This window comes from Vigna unguiculata, chromosome 4, assembly GCF_037176805.1.
Source record: "Vigna unguiculata cultivar grain cowpea cultivar isolate G323 ecotype 2 chromosome 4, ASM3717680v1, whole genome shotgun sequence".
In the NCBI taxonomy this organism is placed as follows: domain Eukaryota; kingdom Viridiplantae; phylum Streptophyta; class Magnoliopsida; order Fabales; family Fabaceae; genus Vigna; species Vigna unguiculata.
Window position 1 is genome coordinate 44,122,511 of NC_140795.1, and position 22,894 is coordinate 44,145,404.

General features: G+C 30.2%; 2 protein-coding genes across 4 annotated transcripts; both read right to left on the reverse strand.

Annotated features, from left to right (window-relative positions):
* Positions 1-274: 274 nt before the first annotated feature.
* On the reverse strand, positions 275-8,189 carry LOC114181252 (uncharacterized). Its single transcript, XM_028067655.2, has 6 exons — positions 8,092-8,189; positions 2,300-2,500; positions 2,094-2,216; positions 1,866-1,906; positions 1,678-1,771; positions 275-1,472 (listed from the first exon to the last, which is right to left on the reverse strand). Exons 1-6 carry the CDS (start codon positions 8,182-8,184, stop codon positions 312-314), a joined length of 1,713 nt encoding a protein of 570 aa, XP_027923456.1. The 5' UTR covers positions 8,185-8,189; the 3' UTR covers positions 275-311.
* LOC114181250 (receptor-like protein EIX2) lies at positions 8,170-15,793 on the reverse strand. Of its 3 annotated transcripts, none has more exons than XM_028067654.2 (2): positions 12,456-15,793; positions 8,170-8,306 (listed from the first exon to the last, which is right to left on the reverse strand). In XM_028067654.2, the coding sequence occupies exons 1-2, from the start codon at positions 15,747-15,749 to the stop codon at positions 8,295-8,297; spliced, it is 3,306 nt and encodes a 1,101-aa protein (XP_027923455.1). In that variant the 5' UTR covers positions 15,750-15,793; the 3' UTR covers positions 8,170-8,294. The 3 variants fall into 3 exon arrangements, with proteins under 3 accessions (XP_027923455.1, XP_085528773.1, XP_027923454.1); XM_085672647.1 differs by lacking the exon at positions 8,170-8,306 and adding an exon at positions 11,525-11,770; XM_028067653.2 differs by lacking the exon at positions 8,170-8,306 and having other exon boundaries at positions 12,255-15,793.
* Positions 15,794-22,894: the final 7,101 nt, after the last annotated feature.

The following is a 22,894-nucleotide window of genomic DNA, read 5'->3' on the forward strand; positions in this document are numbered from 1 at the left end:
GGAGTGCAGGTGGATTGCAAACTTGACGCAGGCCTAACTTGGAAATAGAGGATGAAATTGGGCTGGAAGATGCTGAAGGAATTGGGCTGGAAGCCCAATTAGGTGAAGGCAGAAAAAAAATGGCATTGATGGGTGGTTTGGAGGCATGGAAATGAATTGGGCCCACAAGTCCAATGCCAAATACTTCAATAATTGGCTGCATTTAATAAAAATAAACCAATTTGAACAAATTTATTTAATTAAAAATAAAAGAAATTAAAAGGAATGGGTCCAGGCGTTGACCCAATGTTATAAGTCTTATTGGGATCACATCACAATGTCATTTCAGCTGAAAGACTTCTATATTCATCCTCAAAACGCTGACATGCGAGATCATTGTTGTGTATAGTCTTTATCAAGGTCTCCTCTGCTTGGATTGCCTGTTCTTCCTGTTCAAGTTTTGCACATTTCATGGCTTGGAAATCTTTTTGATAATCCTCTTCTTGTACTTTCATTTCTCTCTTCAAATCACTGACTTGATTTTCAAGTTCATTGATGTAAATCAAAGACCCTGAAAAATCATCCACCTGCTTCCCTATCTTTTCTTCTAATCTCTGTACTTGAGATTCAAGTTGTTTTATAGTTGCCAAAGAAGCTGAATATTTATTTTGTAACGCAATTTGTTTTGCTTCTCTATGGTTTAATCTCAAAGAGATATCCAGGTTTTCTTTCTTCAGATGCTCACACTCAAAGTTGAGCTCTTTTATCTGCTCATTTAGCTCATCAAATTGCTTATAATAAATGTCTATTTCACCATTCAGGTCTGCAATTTTCTGCTTCAAGTGACCTAATTCTGTGGCATCATCATGCTCTTTAGTTTTGTCCAACAATTTCTTATTCTTATGTTCCAGCATTCCTTCAAGTTCTCCAACTGCTAAAAGTAGTTCGGAGTTTGAGTATTGTGTCTTCTGGAGTTGCAATTTAAGATTAGAACTAAACTCTTTTTCATAAGCAAGCTCTTCTTTTATTGCTTCTAACTGCTGCCTAGCTTGTTCAATCTCAGTCTGTAAGGCTTTTGAATTTTTGGTCTCGTTAATGAGGTTTTGCTGCGACATTAGTTGCTCATATTTAGTTTTGATCATATTTCTCTCGTCTCTGAGGCTGATTATTTGTCTTGACATACTTTGTCCTCGACTGCATTCCTTCTCCATCAGCTTCTGAAGCGATTGTAACTCTAGTTCTGATTCTTCGGCTTTCCTCTTCAGAGAAGCAATTTCACTTCTAAGGTTCTCAATGACATTATCTGAAGGCTCTTGTAATGTTTCTCGAGGATGAGTATCTTCCAGGCTGTTTCTCCAGGAGTCACCTAAACTCCTATCTGATGCTGAACCCAGTGACCCCCTATGCATTTGAGCTCTTGTTGCAATGGCCTCGATAGTTCCTTTGCACGGCATTGAATTCTGCCTCAAGGGTGGTAATAGCTTGGGAAAATCCTGCCAGAGTTACCACAGGAGTGACGCCATTAGATGCTTTAAAAGTCAGGGTTCCATCCCTTAAAAATACTAATATTTTCTGAAATTTTATAATATAGATTATTTATTTTCTTAATTTATCCTCGTGATCTGTTTAGGAAATTTCCAACTTTATACAATAAAAATTGCTAGCTGTGTAAAGTCACAGTATCATGTAGAACCTTACTTCATAAACATTACGAGAATTTTCATCTGCACTGCAAATGCTCAGTAGGTGTCTTGAGCTTCCATTTCCATAATCTTCCCCATTTCTGAAAGTACTGCAACAGGTAAGTAACAAGGAGAGGAATGAAAATCCTGAAACAAAAGGAAATTTGTAGAGATAAATTAACTGGCTGCGTGGTTCATCTTCACCTTTGATCTCTTTGTACCCCTTCCACGTTCTGAATTGTCACCTGTCTCAACATTTGTTATTTGAGGAATAATATTTGGTGTTTGTAATGACATGGTATTAAATAACATGGAAGAAGAAGGGAAAAATAGAAAGGTTTGACGAAGATGAGATTTTGAAAGATGATTAATCATGTGCATGATATGAGGAACATAAGAAACCAGGTGGGGAGGGGAATAGAAGGTACTCACATGTAGGATTGCGCCTGAATTGGCAAACTTCAGAGGTAAGGACACCGTCAGTGGCTCAGTTTCTGCAGCAAAATCAGCAAAGTCAATTGAGGATTCTCCAAGAAAGCCAGATTTTGAAGATCCCTGCAAGAACCTATTATGATTAGACTCTCCAGCCAACATCTTAGTCAGGTAAAGGATAGTATGCAATTAAATCCACTGCTTACGGTTGAAACAACAAAATGGTAGATTTTCTCTTGAAGTTTTCCTGATTTTGCGTCCCTAACAAATTTTACTGATTCAAAAATCGGATTCTCCCATGAACAGGTTCCGTCCTGCACAGCAACTTTCTCTAGTTTCACCGTAGGCTTCCCAACATTATCTGGCACCAAAGCTACCTTCAGCGCAGGCTTTTTCATCTTTGGCACCTGAAAAAATTATACATTGGCATGAAATTCCCAACAATATGTAAGTGTTATCAAACTTACCTGAATCTACAATGTGATGTTGAACTAATTTCAAACTTTCTGGCAATATTATTTGTTCCTCGTATCCTTATACGACATAATCTTCCCTTTTAAAACTTTAATTGTTCAAAATTTGATCGCGTAAAACATTTCTTTGAAAGGACAGGAACCCTCCATTTTATTGTGCTGGGTAAAGGTATAAAATATTTGAATTTCAATTTAATGATGTTAGAGACATGAATAACTTTCAGATGAAAAAGTGTGGAAGAAAGAAATAAATTCTGATCTTACATTTAAAATATATAGTTGAAATTAAATTTAATCAGAATATTTTTTACCGTTAATTATTTTAATACTTTTCTTCTTCCCCACTTTTTTGGCGTTCCAAGACAAAAATCTTTTGTTAAGTAAATAACACAAGTTCTGTATTATTAACTTAATTCTAGCTTTTTTTTAATCCAATCTCAATAGATAATTAATTTTAAAAAAATGAACTACTAGATTTTATTCAAAATATAAATAATTTACAGTAAATTTGTTTTCTAACACCCACTTCACAGAGATTTACTGGGGTTTGATAATTTTGTAACAAAATTGAAATTGTGTTATTTTTAATGTTTGAATAAATTAAAATCTTAAAGTTGAAATTTTTTTGGAGAATACAAGAGCATGCAGCTAAGATATCATTACAAAAATTAAGTTATTGTCTGATCTTAAAATTGTGTTAAATTCTTTTAGAACTCTCTTCAATCACGGAACTGATTGCTCCCTGAAACCAATAAGAATAATGCAGATGAACGATATCAGATTGAAAGAAAGAAATAAAAGCAAAGTATAAGACTTAATTAAACTTAGTCTTTCATAGAAATATATCCCAGGTCAGAGAGGGTTTTGTCACTATTTGCATGTTTACAAAAAAATCATTCTTCTCTACTAAAAAAAATCTGTTTTTTTGGTGTTATAGTATAAGTAGATTAAGATTATTTACATGTGCTCTAATTCCAAATTCATTTTAGTTGTTAGAAAATTAAGCGCAGTACTCACATAAAAGAAAAAAGAAATTAGCCTAAAGACTTTAAAATGTTAGTCTTTGTAATGTTGTCCGCTTTGTCCATTACAAAATTAGTTCATCAATGAAAACGAAAAGGGGAAAGAGATCAAATTGATAGAGACGCTAAGAGTTGTTGATATTTCTAATAGTGCACCCATTTTATGGGTTAGAAAATAGCTCACTAATAACAAAGAAATAGAAAAATGAATAACTGTCCATAACTTTTAATCTTTCTAATTGTGCCCATTTTATGGAATAGAAAATTAGGTTGTCATATGCAAAGACTAAGCTATTTCAAATATGGAGTTGTTTGTTCTTCATGTAATCCATTTTATGGGCTAAAGAAAAGTGATGGATACACTATAATAAAAATCACTTTAGACAATGACATAAAATTATGATCTAAATTATAAAAATCATAGTCTAAAGATTAAATTACAGTGTTTTAGACATGGTATAGGTGAGTTTAACTATAGGTAATAGACAACGGTTTTTAGTATGAAAATACTTTTAAAATCGTTACTTAAAATCATCATAATAAACAATAGTTTTTCAGGTTGATTTTAGACCTCACCTATATTTTTAGACTATATTTTTATTGATTTTGCCCACATAATTTAAAGCAACAATTCTATTATCACAAGCTTTTATGATATTTATACAATATTTATAAAAATGTTGTTTATTATATGTTTAGGCCACATTTATTTAATTGTTGTCTAATTTAGTGTGGTCTAAATTACAAAATATTGTAGTGATAGGTACAATATAATAAAGTAAAAATAAAAACAACTCAACATACTATATCATTCAAAATGTCTATCTTATTTATTTTTCTTTGGAAATTTTAGAAATTAATTTACATATTAGCCTATAAAAAGAAGAAGGAATTAGCATAAGAATAAATAGAAATTAAGGAAATCAAGACTAAATTTATTGGATTTTATTTAATTATTAATGGTTAGTGATTTTTAAATTTACTTAGCATGACCACCAACCTTTCCATTATTAGAATGAAAAATGTTGTATGGAAAATTGGTTTAGCGTGAAATTCACATGTTTGTGAAATTAACATGTTTAGCGTGACATTAACATGGAAAAGGCGGTTTAGAACAAGTAAAAAAATGGTCTGAATAGCTGAAGCAACAAACATGGCATTGAAGCTAAGGAGGAATCCTTTGATGAAGAAACTTCAAAGATCGGATTTGGAGAGCTCGAACTTCGTCAATAAAAGTTGCAACCCAAAGAAAACTCTCGTAGGAAGGAAATATCAAGATTGGATTATTAGAGCAAGAAGTTTTGGTCACAAGAAAACCTCGCATAGAAGGAAAACTTCTAAAGCGTTGAGAATAAAGTTGAAGCCACAAGTGTATTTTCTATAAAAATATAGTATTATTCTATTTTAGGCAATTTCTTTAGATTCTTTTCTTAGGATTTCTCTCTAAACTTATTGTAATATCTTAGGAAAGTATGAGAAGGAAACAACTATTCCATATGCTTGTTAGGAACGTCATCAACATGAGTAGTTAAACTCTCTTATATTAAAATTGGATGTAATCTATTATGGTTCTATGTATTGCTATTATTTATCTTTGATATTTTCTGTTATTCATCGTTAATGATTTGGTCTGTGTTCTTATGTTTGGATGAATTGATCATTCATCTTATTTAAGTGATTTGGATTGAGTTATAAAACTAATCTTTAATCTAAGTCCAACCAAGTCATCTAATTTGTTTAGATGTTAGGAGTATATTTAAATGTTTTATTTGAGTTCAAAGTTTTGCAGTTAAAGCAAAGGTTTATGCATCAACGTTTGAGGAATCAATATTGTGCTTGAGATCCTTAGGGTCTAAACTTAATGAATTGATTTAGACATACCTTAGAACTTTTAGTAGCAATGAATGATTGTTCCACTATTTGATAAAACAGTAAAATTACAATTAATGAAGATAGATGAATTTCAATCTCAATATTTATCTATTGATTACTTTCAATCTTTTACTATCTGTCGTAACCGAAATCGTGACGGGACGACGAACCAAAAAGAAACGGGTTTGAAAAGAGATTTGTGAGTCGCCACCATAGTTATTATGGAAAACTATGGAAAACCATAAAAATAAGACAAGTCTGCGAAAAAAACAGATTTTGAATCCGGGAGTTGGTTACGCGTAGGGAAGGTATTAGCACCATATCGCGCCCGCCCACCCGAGGGCGGTACCTTTAATTAAAAATGCAAAGTTAATGTGGTTTTTCAAAATGTTAATTTTCCCCAAAAATAATGAGACCAAAAATACTAAAAAGAAACAAAAATATTATTTTATTTTTTTTGGGCCCGACAAAGATTGACCTTAGTCCTACGTATTCTCATTCAAAATGAAAAATCAGGGATATGTAGTTCTTTAGAAAATATATGGAAGACAAAGGAAATGATTTGATTTTTTGAAGGTGAACCTGACAAGGACTGGCCTCTCTCCTACGTATCTCACGGTGGAGAATCAAGGATAACGTAGTTCTTAAAAGGCTTGTTTGTTTGAAAATGTTGATGTTTTTTATATTTTGGAATTTTACATTTTTTTGGTATTTTTGAATTACTTGAAAATATGTGTTGCATGACACGAGCGGTCGAACAGACACTAAAAGAGAAAGAAAACTATTTTTGATATTTTTAGAAAATAAGTGTCACACGGTGCGAGCGACCGGACATACACAATGAAGTAAAAGAAAACATTTTTATTTTTTGATTTTTTCTATTTTTTGCAATTTTTTATAATTTGCAAATATTTTGTTTTTTTTAAATAACAAAAATAAATAAATAAAAAGGATGAAATTATTTAAGAAGGATAAAAGTGAAAAATAAAATATGAGAGTGCATGAGCAATTAGTAAGAGGTACATAAAGTAAATGAGGTGTGTTTATTAAAAGGTGGGGATATAACAAGTAAAAGCTGAAAATAGAGTAAAAAAAAGAAATGTGTGAAATTTGGGGGTGCAAACAGCAAACACAATTAGATCCAAAACAAACGGTGCGAGATCAGCAACTATGGAGGTGCACAAAGGAGTTTCCAAAGCAAAGGAGGGTGAGAGAAATGAGTTAAAGGTGCGGGAAGTAAAGAAAGAAAAGAAGCCCAAAAATGACAATAAAACGTGGGGAGTAAGATCAGTAAAACAGGATGCTGCACAAAGAAAGAGGAAATACACATCAGGCCACACATAAAAGTAAGGTGCAAAGATTGAAAAATAGGAGTGTGCAGAGCAGAAACGTTCAGCCCAAGTCCTTCATGTGTGCAAAGACCCCAACTCCCGTGGGTATTCATCTTCTTCACGAACAGAAACCTACAGGGGTTTCTTCCCTTCTCCTACATGTGCTCGGACCAACAATATCACCCTCCATTCACGGCAGCCTCTCCTTCTCGACACCACCACAACTCCAACCCCTGTCACCGTTCACCTCTGTCTCTGCTTCACCGCGCCACCACCACAACTCCAAACCCTGGGACCGCGTCTGCATTTTAGCCGCCACCAACGACCTCCGCCGGAGGCTCGACGTCTTCGTTCTCGCGCACCACAGAACCAGTTGGCTACTGCGTCTTTCGCGGCTCTGACGACCAACCAACGTCGCTGCCACCACCTCCGTTTCACACCGGAGCCGTCGCCGTACCGGCCACCGTGATTGGGACACACGAGCACCATGGAAACCCAACCCCTGGCCTTCGCGACCCAGATCGCCTCCGCTGCGCCCCAAGCCTCTCATTCTTCTTCTTGCGCGAGTCACCAAGGTTTGGAATCCGCATCACAGAACCCCACTACAGTGCTCCCAACCGTGACGGAGCTGCCATCATTCAGCCCATTCAATGTCCGACTCGCCGGGGGCAATGCCGCCAGCGATTCCTCTTTCTTCTCTGTTTCTCTGTTCTGGAATTTGGATTTTTGGGTTTTGAGACGCGAGGGAGGGTTTGGTGTGTTATGAAAACGTTGGAGCGGGGGCTAACGATGGAGGATAGTAAATCTGCTTTTTATTTGGTTTTTTATGCAGGTGAATGTGAAAATGATGATGGAAGAATCGTGTGTTTGTGTTGAGTGCGACGGGAAGAAGGTGGTGATAAGTTTTCTGGTGTATTAATGATCCAAACTGTGTTAGGATGAACGAGTAAAAATGGTGAGAATCTGTTTGGTTATGTGGTGATGAATGATGGTGAAACAGAGAGGATGATGGGGTAGTGGATGAAATGAAACTGGTTTGGGTGTTACGCTTGCACAGCTTGCACAGGTGAAGAGAGAGAATGAAGCGTGTAAAGTATGAAGGTGGTGTTCAGACGTATTCTCCTTCCCCGCACTTAAGTAACAACTGTGAGCAATATATGCATGCATAGATAAACAGATAATGCCACGCACACAGATACATCATCTCATCTTCATTCATGGCATTCAAGGATTTTAACGAAACATGACACCTAACACACCTACATCATGCTCACTCAAGTATTGGAGGTGCAGGACTTACCTCGGAGCTTTTTAACTTGTGTTGTAGCCCCAAATCTTTCTTTGTTCGAGCTGCTTCTTTCCCTCCCTTCCTTGTTGCCTTTTTCTTCTTCATCTTATTATCTCCCTCTGTGTTCTCCCCTTTCAAACGGTTCTCCCCCTTTTTCTTTCATACCCTGTATTTTTGAAATAGCCAAAAATTTCAGCCGTTGCCTCCCAACCACCCTACGTTGCTATCTGCATGCCATGACGTCGCAGTGATAAGTTGTCATCTAAACACTTCCTTTTTCATGTCAAAGACCCAAAATAGGGAAAAGTATGGAAACTGACAACTTCAGTCCCGTTGACTTCAATCCATTCATCATTTATTTTTTTTATATTATTATTATTTTTTTCTTCTTTTTAAAAAAAGGTAAAACGAAAATAATAAAAAAGAAATAAAATAAGATAAGATAAAAATTCAAAATGTGATAAAATGAATGTAAAGTAAAATAAGATGAAAAATAATAATAATAAATAAATAAATAAATAAATAAAAGTAAATAAAATAGATAAACAAATAAAAAATATGTACGTATATATAAATAAGAAATACAAATAATGATAAGACAAAAAAAAATTAAAGTTAAAATAAAATAGAAAGTAAAAATAAAAATATATGTTTATACTCTATGTTCACTTTTTTTTTTATTTTTTTTTTAATTATTATCAAAATCAAAAATTTATTTTTTATCCGGACAAAATTAGGTGTTGACACTATATTATTTAAGTCACTCACAATATTATCATCAAAACCGTAACAAATCAAAACAGAGTTAAATTACTTAGATATATGTACAAGTCTTTATGACACTTGTGTATATTATAATTGATCCGGTGCATTTATTGGGATTAGAAGAAAGAGGTCAACACATACTAAAACAAAATGAAAGAACTTATGTAAGCTTCACCTAAGTATAGTAGTAAATAAAAGGATGAAAATGGGAACCACAAAAAGATAAAGTAATTCCTCACATGCATTTAGAACTCTAATAATAGTACATCGTATGATAATACATTTTTCTAGCATAAGCATACCAATAAGTAGAAGTAGAAACAAAAGCTTAACATAAGAGGTTTAATATCTCGAGACTTACACCTAACGATACTCAACCAAAATATTATTATTCAATATGTAATTTTTTTTTAACTAAAATTACAAATCTTCTAATGACGTATACCCAAGTCCTCCATAAACTCAAGACACTTATTAGATTGTGATAACTAACATTTAAATTTACTCTTCATAATTATAATAGTTTTCTCCCTTTTTCCTTCTTCATATTTATTAATACGAGGCTTTAACGAATACCCAGTTGAGAATTGTGGAAAATGACTCTGTCTCCCAAGTTTCACCAGCTTAAGTCTCCACCCATTACCCTTACACTACATACATAAATGGAGTCCACAGAATACAAAACTATAATTTGGAAACTTGGAATTTGAGAAGAGAGTGTTTCTACAAATGACCTTTCAAACAGGGCAAAATACATCGTAGTTTTCAATTATTCATGTGAGATGTTCAAAATGTAATGTTTTCAATGTTTTATAGGTATTGAATAATTTCTCCTGCGCAAACAATTTTTGTCTATATTAATTTCTAACTTCGCAGATCGTGAGACGTGTGAAACTAAAAAAATTACCACCCAGATAATAACAGTGTAGAAACCCACAATCAAAACTGGCAAACACAGAAGGTGGGGTAACCTTAACATTCTGACTAATATGCTACCATTATAAACGAGAACATTGATGATAGATATTCTTGCTAAGTGTAACACACAGTCCCATTTGCATTTGATGGTTTAGAAGTAGGCAGAAGATAGGGAGAAAATAACTCAACCATAAACGTCCTGATTTTCATAGTCAACCAAGAAATTATACTCGATGCCCACTCTTTTTTACTACTTTCACTGAGTTTAAAGGTACATTTTGTTGCAGAAAGAAAAATTACTTGATCATTTCGCTTGTAATGGCTAGAAGACTTGCTCAGCAAAGAAAATATGTGACTGAATGAAGGTAGGCAAACAATGAACGTTTTTCCTAATAATAGGATAAGAGCCAAAAATTTGTGCTGAGCCTTAGTGCCAGCTTTTGGTCAATCCAAGAGCACTTAAGTGCACACAAATTGGAGTGAAATGCAGAGAAGAAAAATTCTGAAACTTAGGACTTCCTCAGTTCTGCTCCAAAGACAGCTAATTCTAGGAAGCTCTCTGTGAAATACTCTTACAGTTGGATGGAAATGGATGCAAATAATGAGGGAATACTAAAAGTTCGTTTAAAGTAAGTTGAAAGCATGAAGGAATCGATTTCAAAGAGATAAACTTACAAACAACAAGAGATACGATGATGAGTTGTGACAGGAGAGGATGGAAAAACTACAAACCATTTCAAAGTAAAAGTCTGTAGATCATATGTCTCTTGCTACAAAGTTTTCACATACCAAATAATAAACACATTACCATAAAAATGCATTTATGCATATTTTAAAGAGAATATAAATTATCCAGATTTCTTAAACCATCAGTACAAGAATTTTTCAATTTTTTTGAATCTTTTCCCGCATATTTTTTGCATGAAAATCATGAAATAAAAAATATGTTTTCTGAGAATTTCGCATGAATTTTGAAAGTTTTATAAAATATTTGCAAGAAAAGTATCAAAAAGTATAAATATTTTCAGTAATAGAGTAATAAAGATGACATAGCCGCATAAGAAGAAGAGTAAAGATAAAGGAGCTATTGAGCTGAAACAAGTTTTTGCACTCTAATTTGGAGGCTAGAAAGGCCCAATAGAAGAACAAAATGATAGTTTGATATCACTCTGCTTTCAGTGATTTTAAATTATAGGTTATAACATGCAGACAATCTTCGATGTCAAAATTCCTACCCTGTCAAAACCACATAAATTTCTAAAAGCCAAGGTGTGAAAAATGTAGTAACGTTGGTGGTTGAATCGAGTTTCATCAAATATAGAAAAGCATTTGAAATGATGTTATTGAGAAGAGTGACACTGGACTGCTTCATCAATTTTGATTAATATTTATGAACAATTGAAGACTATCATGTATGAAACAGAATTGACATTTTTCACAAAAAGTGACTGATTAACTTTTGGATTCCTATATCTCTAATTGTTAACTCTTGACAGATATATTGTTAACTCCATACCTTCTCAATACATAGATGGAGTCTGCAAATGGTCTTTCATAGAGGGCACAATAGATTATAGTTTTCAATGTTTCTCAAATGTTCACAATGTAATGATTTCAATGGTTTTTTTTATATATAGATATTAAGCACTTTCTCAATCCATTTATAAATTATAGAGGACAACACAAATCAATCAAACTAACCTATTTTATCCTGCATCTGCTTCCTTTCCATTACTACTTCTCTTTACTCTACCTCTTTCTTTCATGAATCACTTTTCTTTTATAAGCTTTTATTTATGGCATTCAACATTTACCTTTTAACAATGAAAACTGAAACTAATAATACCAATTAATGAAAGCAGTACTCCTCCGATTAATCCAATGTATGAGAATTTTTTACATATCTTTGATCAAATGTCTATCAAATGCAGACAAGAGAATTTTGCATATTCAACATAGAGTTCCAATGGGTGTCATTAGACCTTCATACCACAGTCTCATTTTTCTCCTGTTTATATGTAAAATGTTAAAATAAAATGGACTAAATTAAAAAAAAAATGAAGAGATAAAGTTAAAAAGGCTACATCCAAAACTAAATGTTCACAAAGTATTTGAATCTTGCTGTTGAGAAAGAAATTAGTCTTTTATAATGCCTTCAAATCTTGCTATTGAGAAAGAAATTGTAACCATCTATAAATTTCAATAGGAGTGCCTTTGAGTATCTAAAACCCAAGCAACTCATTAAATATATTGCTTCAATTCTTTTCAACAAGAGTTTTACATGGTTCAATTTAAGTTCACACTGTCTAAATTTTCTAACAACAGATTGCAATTTGTTAAATTAGCTAGAATTTATCCATAATAAGTTGCACATGTAGATTCTTTAGCTTTGAAATCCACTAGTAATTTAAATAAATAACACTCTCATATTTGAAAATAAATCAAACAAAACAGAAATTACCTGAAAATTTGATCAACTATGCAATACAGAGTAGTTCAAATTAACTTCCATGTTTTATAATAACTTTATTTCTCACCACATTAGATATATTGTACTGACATTAGAAAAAATATTGAAGTTTGAACCACACATGATCAAGGAAATGAAAATAGGCATAACGCCATGATCTACAAATGACCAGAGGACCAACTACTATCCAAAATCCCACCACAAATCCAAATGTCATACTCACATAAAATAAGTTCACTCCATGCCTATCATCACTCCCTTTGCCATTCTGATCATAGCTTTTGTCATTGGAGATGCAACTGATGGGTAGTGGTGGGCCACATAGATTGTTGCCAATAAAGTTTGAGGCATCAAAGGTTTGCAATTGAGTTCCTGTTGGAATTTTTCCATTCAAATGATTATAAGACAAGTCTAGCATGCTTAGAAAGCTCAAATTTGAAATGGTTGGAGGGATTTCACCAGAAAGTTTATTCCTTGAAAAATCAATGGCCAACAATGATTCCATATTACCGATATTCTGTGGAATGTGACCACTAAATTGGTTGTGGGACAAGTTCAAAAACATCAAACCATTTAAATCTGTGACTTCTCTCGGTATTTCTCCTACTAATTTGTTATTCGACAAATCAATGCTTGTTACCAACCCGAGAAAGTTTTTGTATTCATCTCCTCTTCCTTTCAACCAAAGAAGAACACTGATTACAGGATAATCTGAATATTCAAATGTATAGTTTATAGCAGAACAATAGATAAGAGCATTTGTACTTTTGTTCATCTGTGTCATGGTCTTCAAACTGTTAAAACAAGTAGGTATGTTTCCAGTCAAATTATTTTGTGCAAAGTCTAACACTTGAAGAAGACTCATATCACATATTTTATTAGGAATATGACCCGAAAATCTATTTGATCGAAGGATAAGAACCTTCATATCTAAAAAACTTTCTCCAACCCAAGTTGGAATTGTTCCTGAAAAATTATTTTCTCCAAGATCCAACAAAATCAATTTATTGGTCTTTTTCAAAATTGTAGGAAATGTTCCCGAAAGCAAGTTTTTACGGATGCTTAATGATTCTAGCTCTATTAAGGAACTCATGGATTGGGGAATGTTTCCAACAAAATTATTATTTTGTAAATTTACATCCATTAGATATGGCCAGATGTCCCAACAATCTGGTATTTCCCCTGATAAGTTATTCGATGCAAGATTGAGAAATTCTAATTTCATTGGCTTCTCTTTACCTTTACATAAAAAATCATCCATGGATTTGGAGAATGAATTGCTTGAAAGGTCCAAAAAACCCACACCATTTGAAAGGTAAGGAAATTTGCCACTTAACTTATTTGCACTTAGATCAACACCAATTATAGATATTGGATTCTTTAAAGTAGTCTGAAGCTCACCATGGATATGATTATGAGAGAGATTTAGAAAAGAAGCTTCAGAAAATGTTTTCCAAAACCAATAGGGAATAGAATCCAAAATTCCCGTGTTAGGCATCGCTAAATAATAAAGTTTGTCTTGTGATTGAATCCATGAAGGAAAGTTGGGACCTAATTGCCAAGAGTTCATATCCAAATAAGTAAGTTGAAAAGTAGGATACCATTTTGGACCCACTTTTAAAGTCAAATTGTTTCCTGGTGCAAAAAACTCATACAAACTCGTAAGATTTGTTAGATGATCTTTCGTGACAACTCCTTCAAAATTATTATAACCAATATCAAGATATGACAATTCAGAGAGTGGTCTAAGACTTTCAAATGGATTTCCTCTAAGCTGATTATAGGATAGAGAAAGAGATCTTAGTGATGAACGTTTTCCGAGTGATATTGGGAGTTCTCCACCAATTTTGTTTTCATAAAAATTTAGTGTGGCAATATTTTTATAAACCTCAAATTGGTTTGTTAGATTACCTGAAATTTGAGAACTTCTAACTTCAAGTGTTTTGAGTCCATGGGAAATACAAGGAGCAAGAATATCTAAAATTTCATTAATGTGCTGATTGAGTTTGAGATATGAGAATTGTATCACCCTTAAGTTGCAAAGAGAACCAAAAGAAGTTGGAATTGGACCTTCAAGTTGATTGTTTGACATATCAAGTGTAACTAGAGAAGTCACATTTCCTAAGGCATCAGAAATATTTCCTTGTAGGTTGTTATATGATAGGTCCAAGAACTTGAGATGAGGAAAACTACTATAAAACCAATGAGGTATAGAAGATGAAAATGAATTTTCCTTCAAATCAAGATTTTCAAGAAGTGTGAGGTTTCGAAAATCATCAAGAATTGGACCTTCAAAGTTGTTAGCATATAAAAATAGAGAAACAAGTTTCTTCAGTCCAAATACCCACTTTGGAACAAATGAAATTGCAGAATGATAATAAACCTCAGAAAGATCAAGAGTGAGGAGAGACGAGAAGTTAAGAAATGATGGTTGATTGTAGTGAGGAAGTGTACATCTCGACAAATATAGGTGCATCAAAGAAGGAAGAGCTTGGAGGGTATGAAGCAATTGAAATGATTGGGATAGGTTTGCACCTCCTAAATCAAGATATTCAAGCTTTGTAAGCCTTGACAAGCAGTCAACATTTTTAGGAATCGAAGTTAGATCACTTCCAAGGTCAAGATACAACAAATTAGAGAGATTTCCAATTTGAGAGGGAAGTGTTCCATTGGCAGCACCGCTTAGGTCTAGATACACTAATTTAGAAAGATTTCCAATCTGAGGAGGAAAGTTGCCGATGAATTCAGAATAAGAGAGGTCCAAGTGAACTAAGGAGTTCATTGAACCAAGAGAAGAAGGAATTAGCATACCTCCTCTACGTGACCAAATGCTGCTCAATGTAAGATAACGAATTTTGGAAAGACTTGATAGCCAATTAATATTTTCAAGAAACAAAGATTCTTCATAATATCCACCTCTGAGGTGGAGGTGGAGTAAATTGGAGAGACTCCCTATCTGGGGAGGAATTGTTCCGTTGGCAACATAAGAGAGGTCAAGATAGAGCAAATTGGAGAGATTTCCAATCTGAGAAGGAATATTTCCCATGAATCCAGCATAAGAAAGATTGAGGTGTGTTAAAGAAGTTATTGTTGCAATGAAGGAAGGAATTGGAGTACTTGGAAAATGATTGCCGCTGAGATCCAAGTAATTCAAATGCTTCAAATCAACCAAACAAGGATTTATCTCTCCACCCAAGGCCCGTCTACTGTGATCTTCCAATGCTTCTTCGTAATCTTCGTAATATAATGGATAATCGAAATCAGGAAATGAAGTTCTGAGATGAAGCTCTGCAACATGAGATGTAAAGTTGTTGCAGACAACTCCATCCCACTCGCAGCAATTGGGATTCACAGAGACATTCCAAGAAGAAAGCCTATTTGAAGGATCTGTGAGATGATGCTTCAACTTCAACAGTGTCTCTCTCTCACTTCCAATGCATATCGTCTCTCTGCACACACTAAAAGTTGACATAAAAAGCGAATAAACAAACAGAACCATAAAAAAGGAGCAAGTCATTTTTAACCCAACTATTGTAAAGAAACAAGTGTTTTTTCATTACAAAGCAGTGGTTATGGGTTATGCTTACATACTAAATATCCTATTTATAGAGAGAGCTGCACCACCTTTGCATAGTTGCTCTATCCGTCTATCAATTTTAATTTCTATGCTAATTTTATAAAATCAAATTCACCTCTCAATATCACTTTCATATTTTATCTTTTTTTTTTTTGCTTAGACCTTACAAAATATCAGCATTCCTCCTCCTCGTCTCCAGCCAAAAAGTTTAAATATTTTACATTCTTTGAGAATGTACTAAAGAAATAAACGATAATCATATATTTAAATAAACGGTTAACTTTTATTTAACCAAAAATTATTTTTATAATTAACTAACTCTTTAAATCACTTTTAATGTTCTACTCTTTGTTGCTTTATTTCTTCTGACTGAAAGCCAATAATTACTTTTTAAAATTAGTATTCAAATCCATTTTAAAAACTCTCTTCATAAATTTTGTACACTAAAATGTATTTTTATTAACCATTATTCAGTTATACGCTATCTATTTAACAATTTAAATTTTATACACTAAAATGTTAAAATCAATTTAAAGGACGAGAAGCAACGTAATTGTAATTTAGGTGCTAAAAAAGTATGAACGGATTGTTTGAATTGTAAGTCTACACAAAATGTTGGCATTCAAAAAGTCTCTGTCTTTATGTCATTTGGTTTACTTATGCTACAATATTCTTCTTCCACTCCTTTTCTTGCTTTTCATTATTTTTATTTGAAGGAATGATTTTGTTTATCGTATTTAAACAGACACCAAAAGTTATATTTAATTAAAGTAATGTTTTATTAACTCTTTTCTACAATTTAAATGTGTTTTTAGTTTACATGGATTTCTTATTCCTCGTCCATATTATAAGTTAGAAAATTAAGCATACTAAAAACAATAGAAAGAAAAAAAATAGAAGTATTCCAACCCATTTTATGAGTTACGAAATTAGGACATCGTGACAAGAAATTCTGAAAATGAAATCAAAAGACTTTTAAAGTCCTATCCATTATATGGGTTACAAAATTACACACCACACATAAATCATAAAATCAAAAGTTATATTTATTTTCGTCATGTAATCTATTATATGAAAATGTACAAAGAAATAAACCAGAATCATATATTTAAACAAGTTAACTTTTTTCAATCAAAATAATTTTGCAATTAACTAACTTCTTAAATCACTTTTGATGTTATTATTTTATTTAGCTTGATTTCTTCTAATTAATTGACAACAAAGAATTATTTTATAAAGTTAATATTCAAATATATTTAAAGAATCTTTATAAACCATCACACTAAATGTATTATCGCTGCCACATTTCTAAAAGTCTCTCTTTTTGTTTCTTTCTCTTTTTGCTTTTTTTTTTTTATTTATAAAATTTGAAAGAGCTTGACTATAAATATCTAATTCATTGTTTGACTCAGTCTTAGCCATTCACTTCACACTCACTCACTCCAATATCAGGCCAAGCCATGAAGCTTTTTTTTCTTTCTTATGTACTGGAATATTCTATGCCGTAGCAAACAAGAAGAAAAATACAAGTCATAAAAAACCCTAACTTGTAAAGATTTTTTATTTTTTTTCTTTTATTCAACTTTTTGTTTTCACTATCAATTATTTGAAAAAGTTATTGGCGTAAAGTGTTGGAAATATCTAATATAATTTATAAAATATATAATTAAAATATTATCTTATAATTATTTATATTTTTTTAGAATTTTAATTTTACGGGTAAATATTATTTATGGTTAATGATTATATTTTTTATTACGAATTAATATTTTATTTAATCAAATTTATTACAATTGTTTTGTATTTTTATCTATATTATCTTTTAAGACATTGATGTTCATAAAAGATTCAGAGAAGTACATGTCATGTGCAGTAGGCATTTTTCTCTAAGGACAAAGCTCTGCGTGTTTCAACCCATGATATTTTTATTTCCTTTCCTCATTTACTTGTTATATCTTATTGTTGTAAGAATTGTTGGGTTCGATTAATATTCTTTCATTCATATACATGTCAGTATTATTATTGCTCTAATAATTATTATTACATTATTCATATTTTTATTATTATTAGTACTATTTGTATAATCATTTTCTAACATTATTAGAGAGAAAAACTTATTCATTTCTAACATTAAAGACAATATAGAACAGAAGACTGAAAATATTTTTTTATATGAAATAATGTGTATTATAGTTATAACTAAATCAGTCTCAACTAAGCCTAAAAAATTATATATAATTGTTTTTATTTATATTGATAACAATAAATGAAACTATAGATAAATTAAATTTTGGCTCAGTGATTTTGTTTGTTGTGATGTCTACAGATAATGTTTTTTTCTATTATATTAATCTATACTTTAATATCTTCTACTCTTACAATGGATAAATACAGATGTTCTAGCTCATGAATATATTTCAAGTGTTTTGTATGAAAACAATTATAAAATAATTTACCGTACTAAAATTACTATTGAGTTATGAAACTATGCATTTGCAAGAAAAAAAGTTTATATTAATATATATATATATATATATATATATATATATATATATATATATATATATATATATATGACTGATAATAATAGTTTTATAAGATTTATTAACTTAAAAATATTGTTTATGACATTGAAATTAAAATGAATTATTTTAATTGACATCATGTTTATGATCATGTGTGTGCTGAAAAAAAAATTCATTTTAAAAATTGAGGTGATGGTCAAGTAAAATTAAATTTGTCTTCTAAAAGTCATCTGTTTTTTTAAAATGAAAATCTCATTTTTATGAATTTAGAAACTTTCTTACTGCTCAACAAGGTTATAAAGTGGTTTTTTATTACAATGAATTATTATTTCTAGATATGTGATTTAGTTGGTAAATGATATATTTGTGATGATTTATTTGAGTTAGTACTTTTATCTTGTAATAAAATATTTAGTAATTTTTCTTTGATCATTACAAACATAAGTTGTGATATATATATATATATATATATATATATATATATATATATATATATATATATATATATATATATATATATATATATATATACTATTATTAGAAATGTTGAGAAGTTTGGTTAGAGATTATTCAAATTATATAATTTTGAGGTACAAAATTAATTAAAAAGGAAAGTGATGAATATATGTCTTTAAAAATGAGAATACATGTCTTTATAAATGAGATTTTGTGTGAAACTAATAATATTATTTCTTAAGTAACATCTTTATATAGTGTATAGTACTAATCTAATGATACTGCGAAAGAAAAAAAATGTTTTAATATGGTTAATGTTATTCTACAAGTTCTAGCATGCTTAAAATGATATAAGATGAAACTTTATATTTTGTTTGTCATATCCTCAAATATATTTCCTTACAAAAGGTTGTGATAAAACTCTTATGAATTAAAAAAAAAAAGGAGAACCAGATTTAAAATAATTCAATGTATGGAGATATCTTGCAATGATTAATATACCTCTTAATAAAAATAAATAAAATCTATTCGTTATATATTCTAAAGTAGATGAAAATATACCTCTAGTACTATTTTGTCATCTAGTAATAATATTTTTTGTGATTCTTCTAGTTATGACAATATGTTCAATTTATAAAGATTATTGAAAGATATATTAATGTAAATTACATATTGATTTTGGTGACACAAAATTAATTATTAGTTATGGTTATGTTTTAATCTTGGACAGAGGTCTACTATAATGGAAATATGTTTAAAAGAAACTGTTGCTCTATCGTAATCTATTATATAAGCATCAATTATTCCTATTTTCAATATATTTGATAATCAAATTATTATATTTAAAGTTTATATTAAAAATGTCAATGAAAAGAATTGACAAATAAGAATGGGAGACAAAGTTTAAATATTATTCATTCTTTGAAGATGTACTAAAGAAATAAACCATAATCATATATTTAAATAAACAGTTAACTTTTATTTAACCAAAATAATTCTTACAATTAACTAACTCCCTAAATCACTTTTAATTTTCTACTTTTTGTAGCTTGATTTCTTCTTACCCAAAGCCAATAATTACTTGAATCCAATTTACAAACACTCTTCATAAATAGTGAACTCAGTGGCGGATTTTAATAGGGGCAGGGAGGTGTCCCGCCCCTCCAAAATTTTAATTTTTTTAATTTATAATATATATATATATATATATATATATATATATATATTTAAAATTTATTAAATTATAGGTAATATATTTTAGAAATTGATGAAAATTAAATTGTGTATTTTTCCATTTATTTTATAAAGCACAAAATTTAGTGTTAATAAATAATAAAACATAAAATTAAATTTAAAAAAGAATAAAAATATTTAAGCTTAATTTTTTTTGGTTCCTCTTTTTGTCAAAAATTGATCATACGATAATGTTAATTACACCAACAAAGCAAACCATATATTAAGAGTTTCAATTTTAATAAAAAAAAGTCATTGATCTATTTTAAAAAATTTAACGAAATTTATCGTAAAAGATCAAATTATATCAATTTTTCAATAATTGGGACCAAATTAAAACTAAAAAAACTGGAGGATCAATTTAACATTTTAAAACCAAAACATGAATCAAAAGAGTAATTAAACCAAATATTTTTTAAGATAATTTTTATTTTCTTTCTCATTATCTTTTTAGTTCTTCACAATTTGTAATAATTTCTCACTCTAATATTATAATCATTTCTTACTCTCATGTTTTCTTTATGTTCTTGAAGAAAAAAAAAAGTTAGATACAAACTCATTATTTTTGCTCTCGTTTCTCATTTATCACATCCCTTTCTTGTCTCTTGTCTCAATAACGAAAAAAACATTATTTTTTATCTCATGAGCTTTTTTGTATATTCATTTTTTTTATGAATATAGAAGAAAAATAAATAATGTATTATGTGTTTTTTCATAACCGATTTTTAATTATGATTTGATTATAATATATTTTTCTTTTAATAATTATGTGTCTCAATTATAAAAAAAATACCATGATAAATTATTTTTTAATGTTATTTACAAAAGACAAGTATATTGATAAAAAATAAAAGAATAAATTAATTTTTTAAAAGTTATAAAAAAGAAACTATTGATGAAAAGAAGATAAACTCTATTTCTTCACATATTTTGAAGCATTAGACTAATTATCAATTCAGTTAGAGAATTCATTTCTTATAACATTATACTAATGATCGAATCTAATAATCTCAAAATTATATTACTTTAGCCCCTCCAACATTTTTTGTCAAGATTCGCTACTGGTCTCACTAATATCTTACCAATATTTCTGAATGTCTCTATTGTTGGCTCCACTTTCTTTTTCTCTTTGTTTTCTAATTAACTTATCATATGTACAATATTAATAACCCAACTTATTGTTTGACATAGTCTTAGCCTTTCACTCTCATACTCACTAATTCATATATTATGGTTTCTTTTTCAAATTTTATTTACTTATATGCGCTAGGAAAGAGGAATAAATTAATATACAAGTCATCAAAATATCTAACTTACAATTTTTTTTTTCTTTTATACATTATACAAGTCATATTACTCGACAAAGTTATTATTTAGTCTATTTTAAGTGCAATGTTACAATTTTTTTTCACATAATATTAATTATTAGGGAGACCAAAAAAGTGTAAAATACTTGTCTAAATTTTACATTTATGGCTTAGTTTGATTTTTTCTTTTTAAAGTTTGGACATATTTTTCACATATGCCACATTTCACACAAAAATAAAATAGAACGATCGGAAAAGTATTGAATATTTTCAAAAATATTATCCGTCTCTCATCCTTATATCATAATCGTCACTTTTAAAACTTTAATTTATTAAGAAAAAAATGGCAGAATATTTCATACAATTTTTTACATGAAAGGAGAACATTTCTCCACTTTTGTTTGAACTGTGTAGTAAAAGAATTTTTTGTATAATGTTAAAAGAATGACACTTGACGTTAATAATAACACGTGTCCATCGGCGGACTTTTTTGTTAACACAGGAGAATTAGGACTCTTCCAATTTTTTTTTTTTATATTTTAAAATTATATTTATATATTATTTATATTAATTTTCTTAAATATTTTCTTAAAAAACCTCATGTATATATAGTTCATTCTCTCTTTTCTTTTTCTTTTGTACTTCTATTACTTTTTTATCTCTCCTTTCCTTTTTGAATTTTTATCTTTAATCTCTTTAACTTTTTAAAATAAAATTACACTACAGTGAAATTGATGAGTTAAAAAATATTTTGAATAAATTTATTTTTACCTTTTTTTAAGAATTTTCTTCTTGTATGTAATAAATTTGTTTAGTGTGTATCATGGGACAATGATAAATTTATCTTTTTTCTAAATAGGTGAGAGTTGTTAAATTAATATTAGAAAAATTATAATAAAAAAAATTGATCTTTTGAAGAGGAAGGCTCAACACGAAAAAAAAAAAAAAAGCATTTGTGTTGATTAAACTTAAAAAATTTAATGAGAATCCAAGAATTAAAAACAATAAAAAACAATTATATGAAGTTTTAAAATTATATGTAATGAATTTGAAAAAAAAAAATCTAATTTAATACCTCTAAATTTTTTTCTAAGTTTTGCCACTCCACGTGCCAGTGTCCTATCGCACAATACCAAATGTCATACCAAAGACTTGACATGTGATAATAAATTTTTTTACAAAAAATTATATTAAGGAATTAAAAGAAAATTAAGAAAAAAAAACTACATATATTGACACTATAATAATTTATAATTTTAATTGGGGTTTATTATCTGGAGTTATAATAACCTCCACTAAAATATATACATAATTGGGGTTTTTTAAACCCTCACTAAGTATAAGGGGTTTTGTGACTGTCGCAACGAAATGGCGACGGGACGACGAACTAAAAAATAAAATTGTAAAAACAGAAATTGGAGTCGCCACCATAATTTATTCTGAAAAATTACGGAAAAACCAAAATAAATAAGACAGGGTCTGAAAAGAAAAAAACAGATTTTAGGTCCGGGAATCGGTTACGCATGAAGAAGATATTAGCACCCCATAACCCCATTCTAAGACG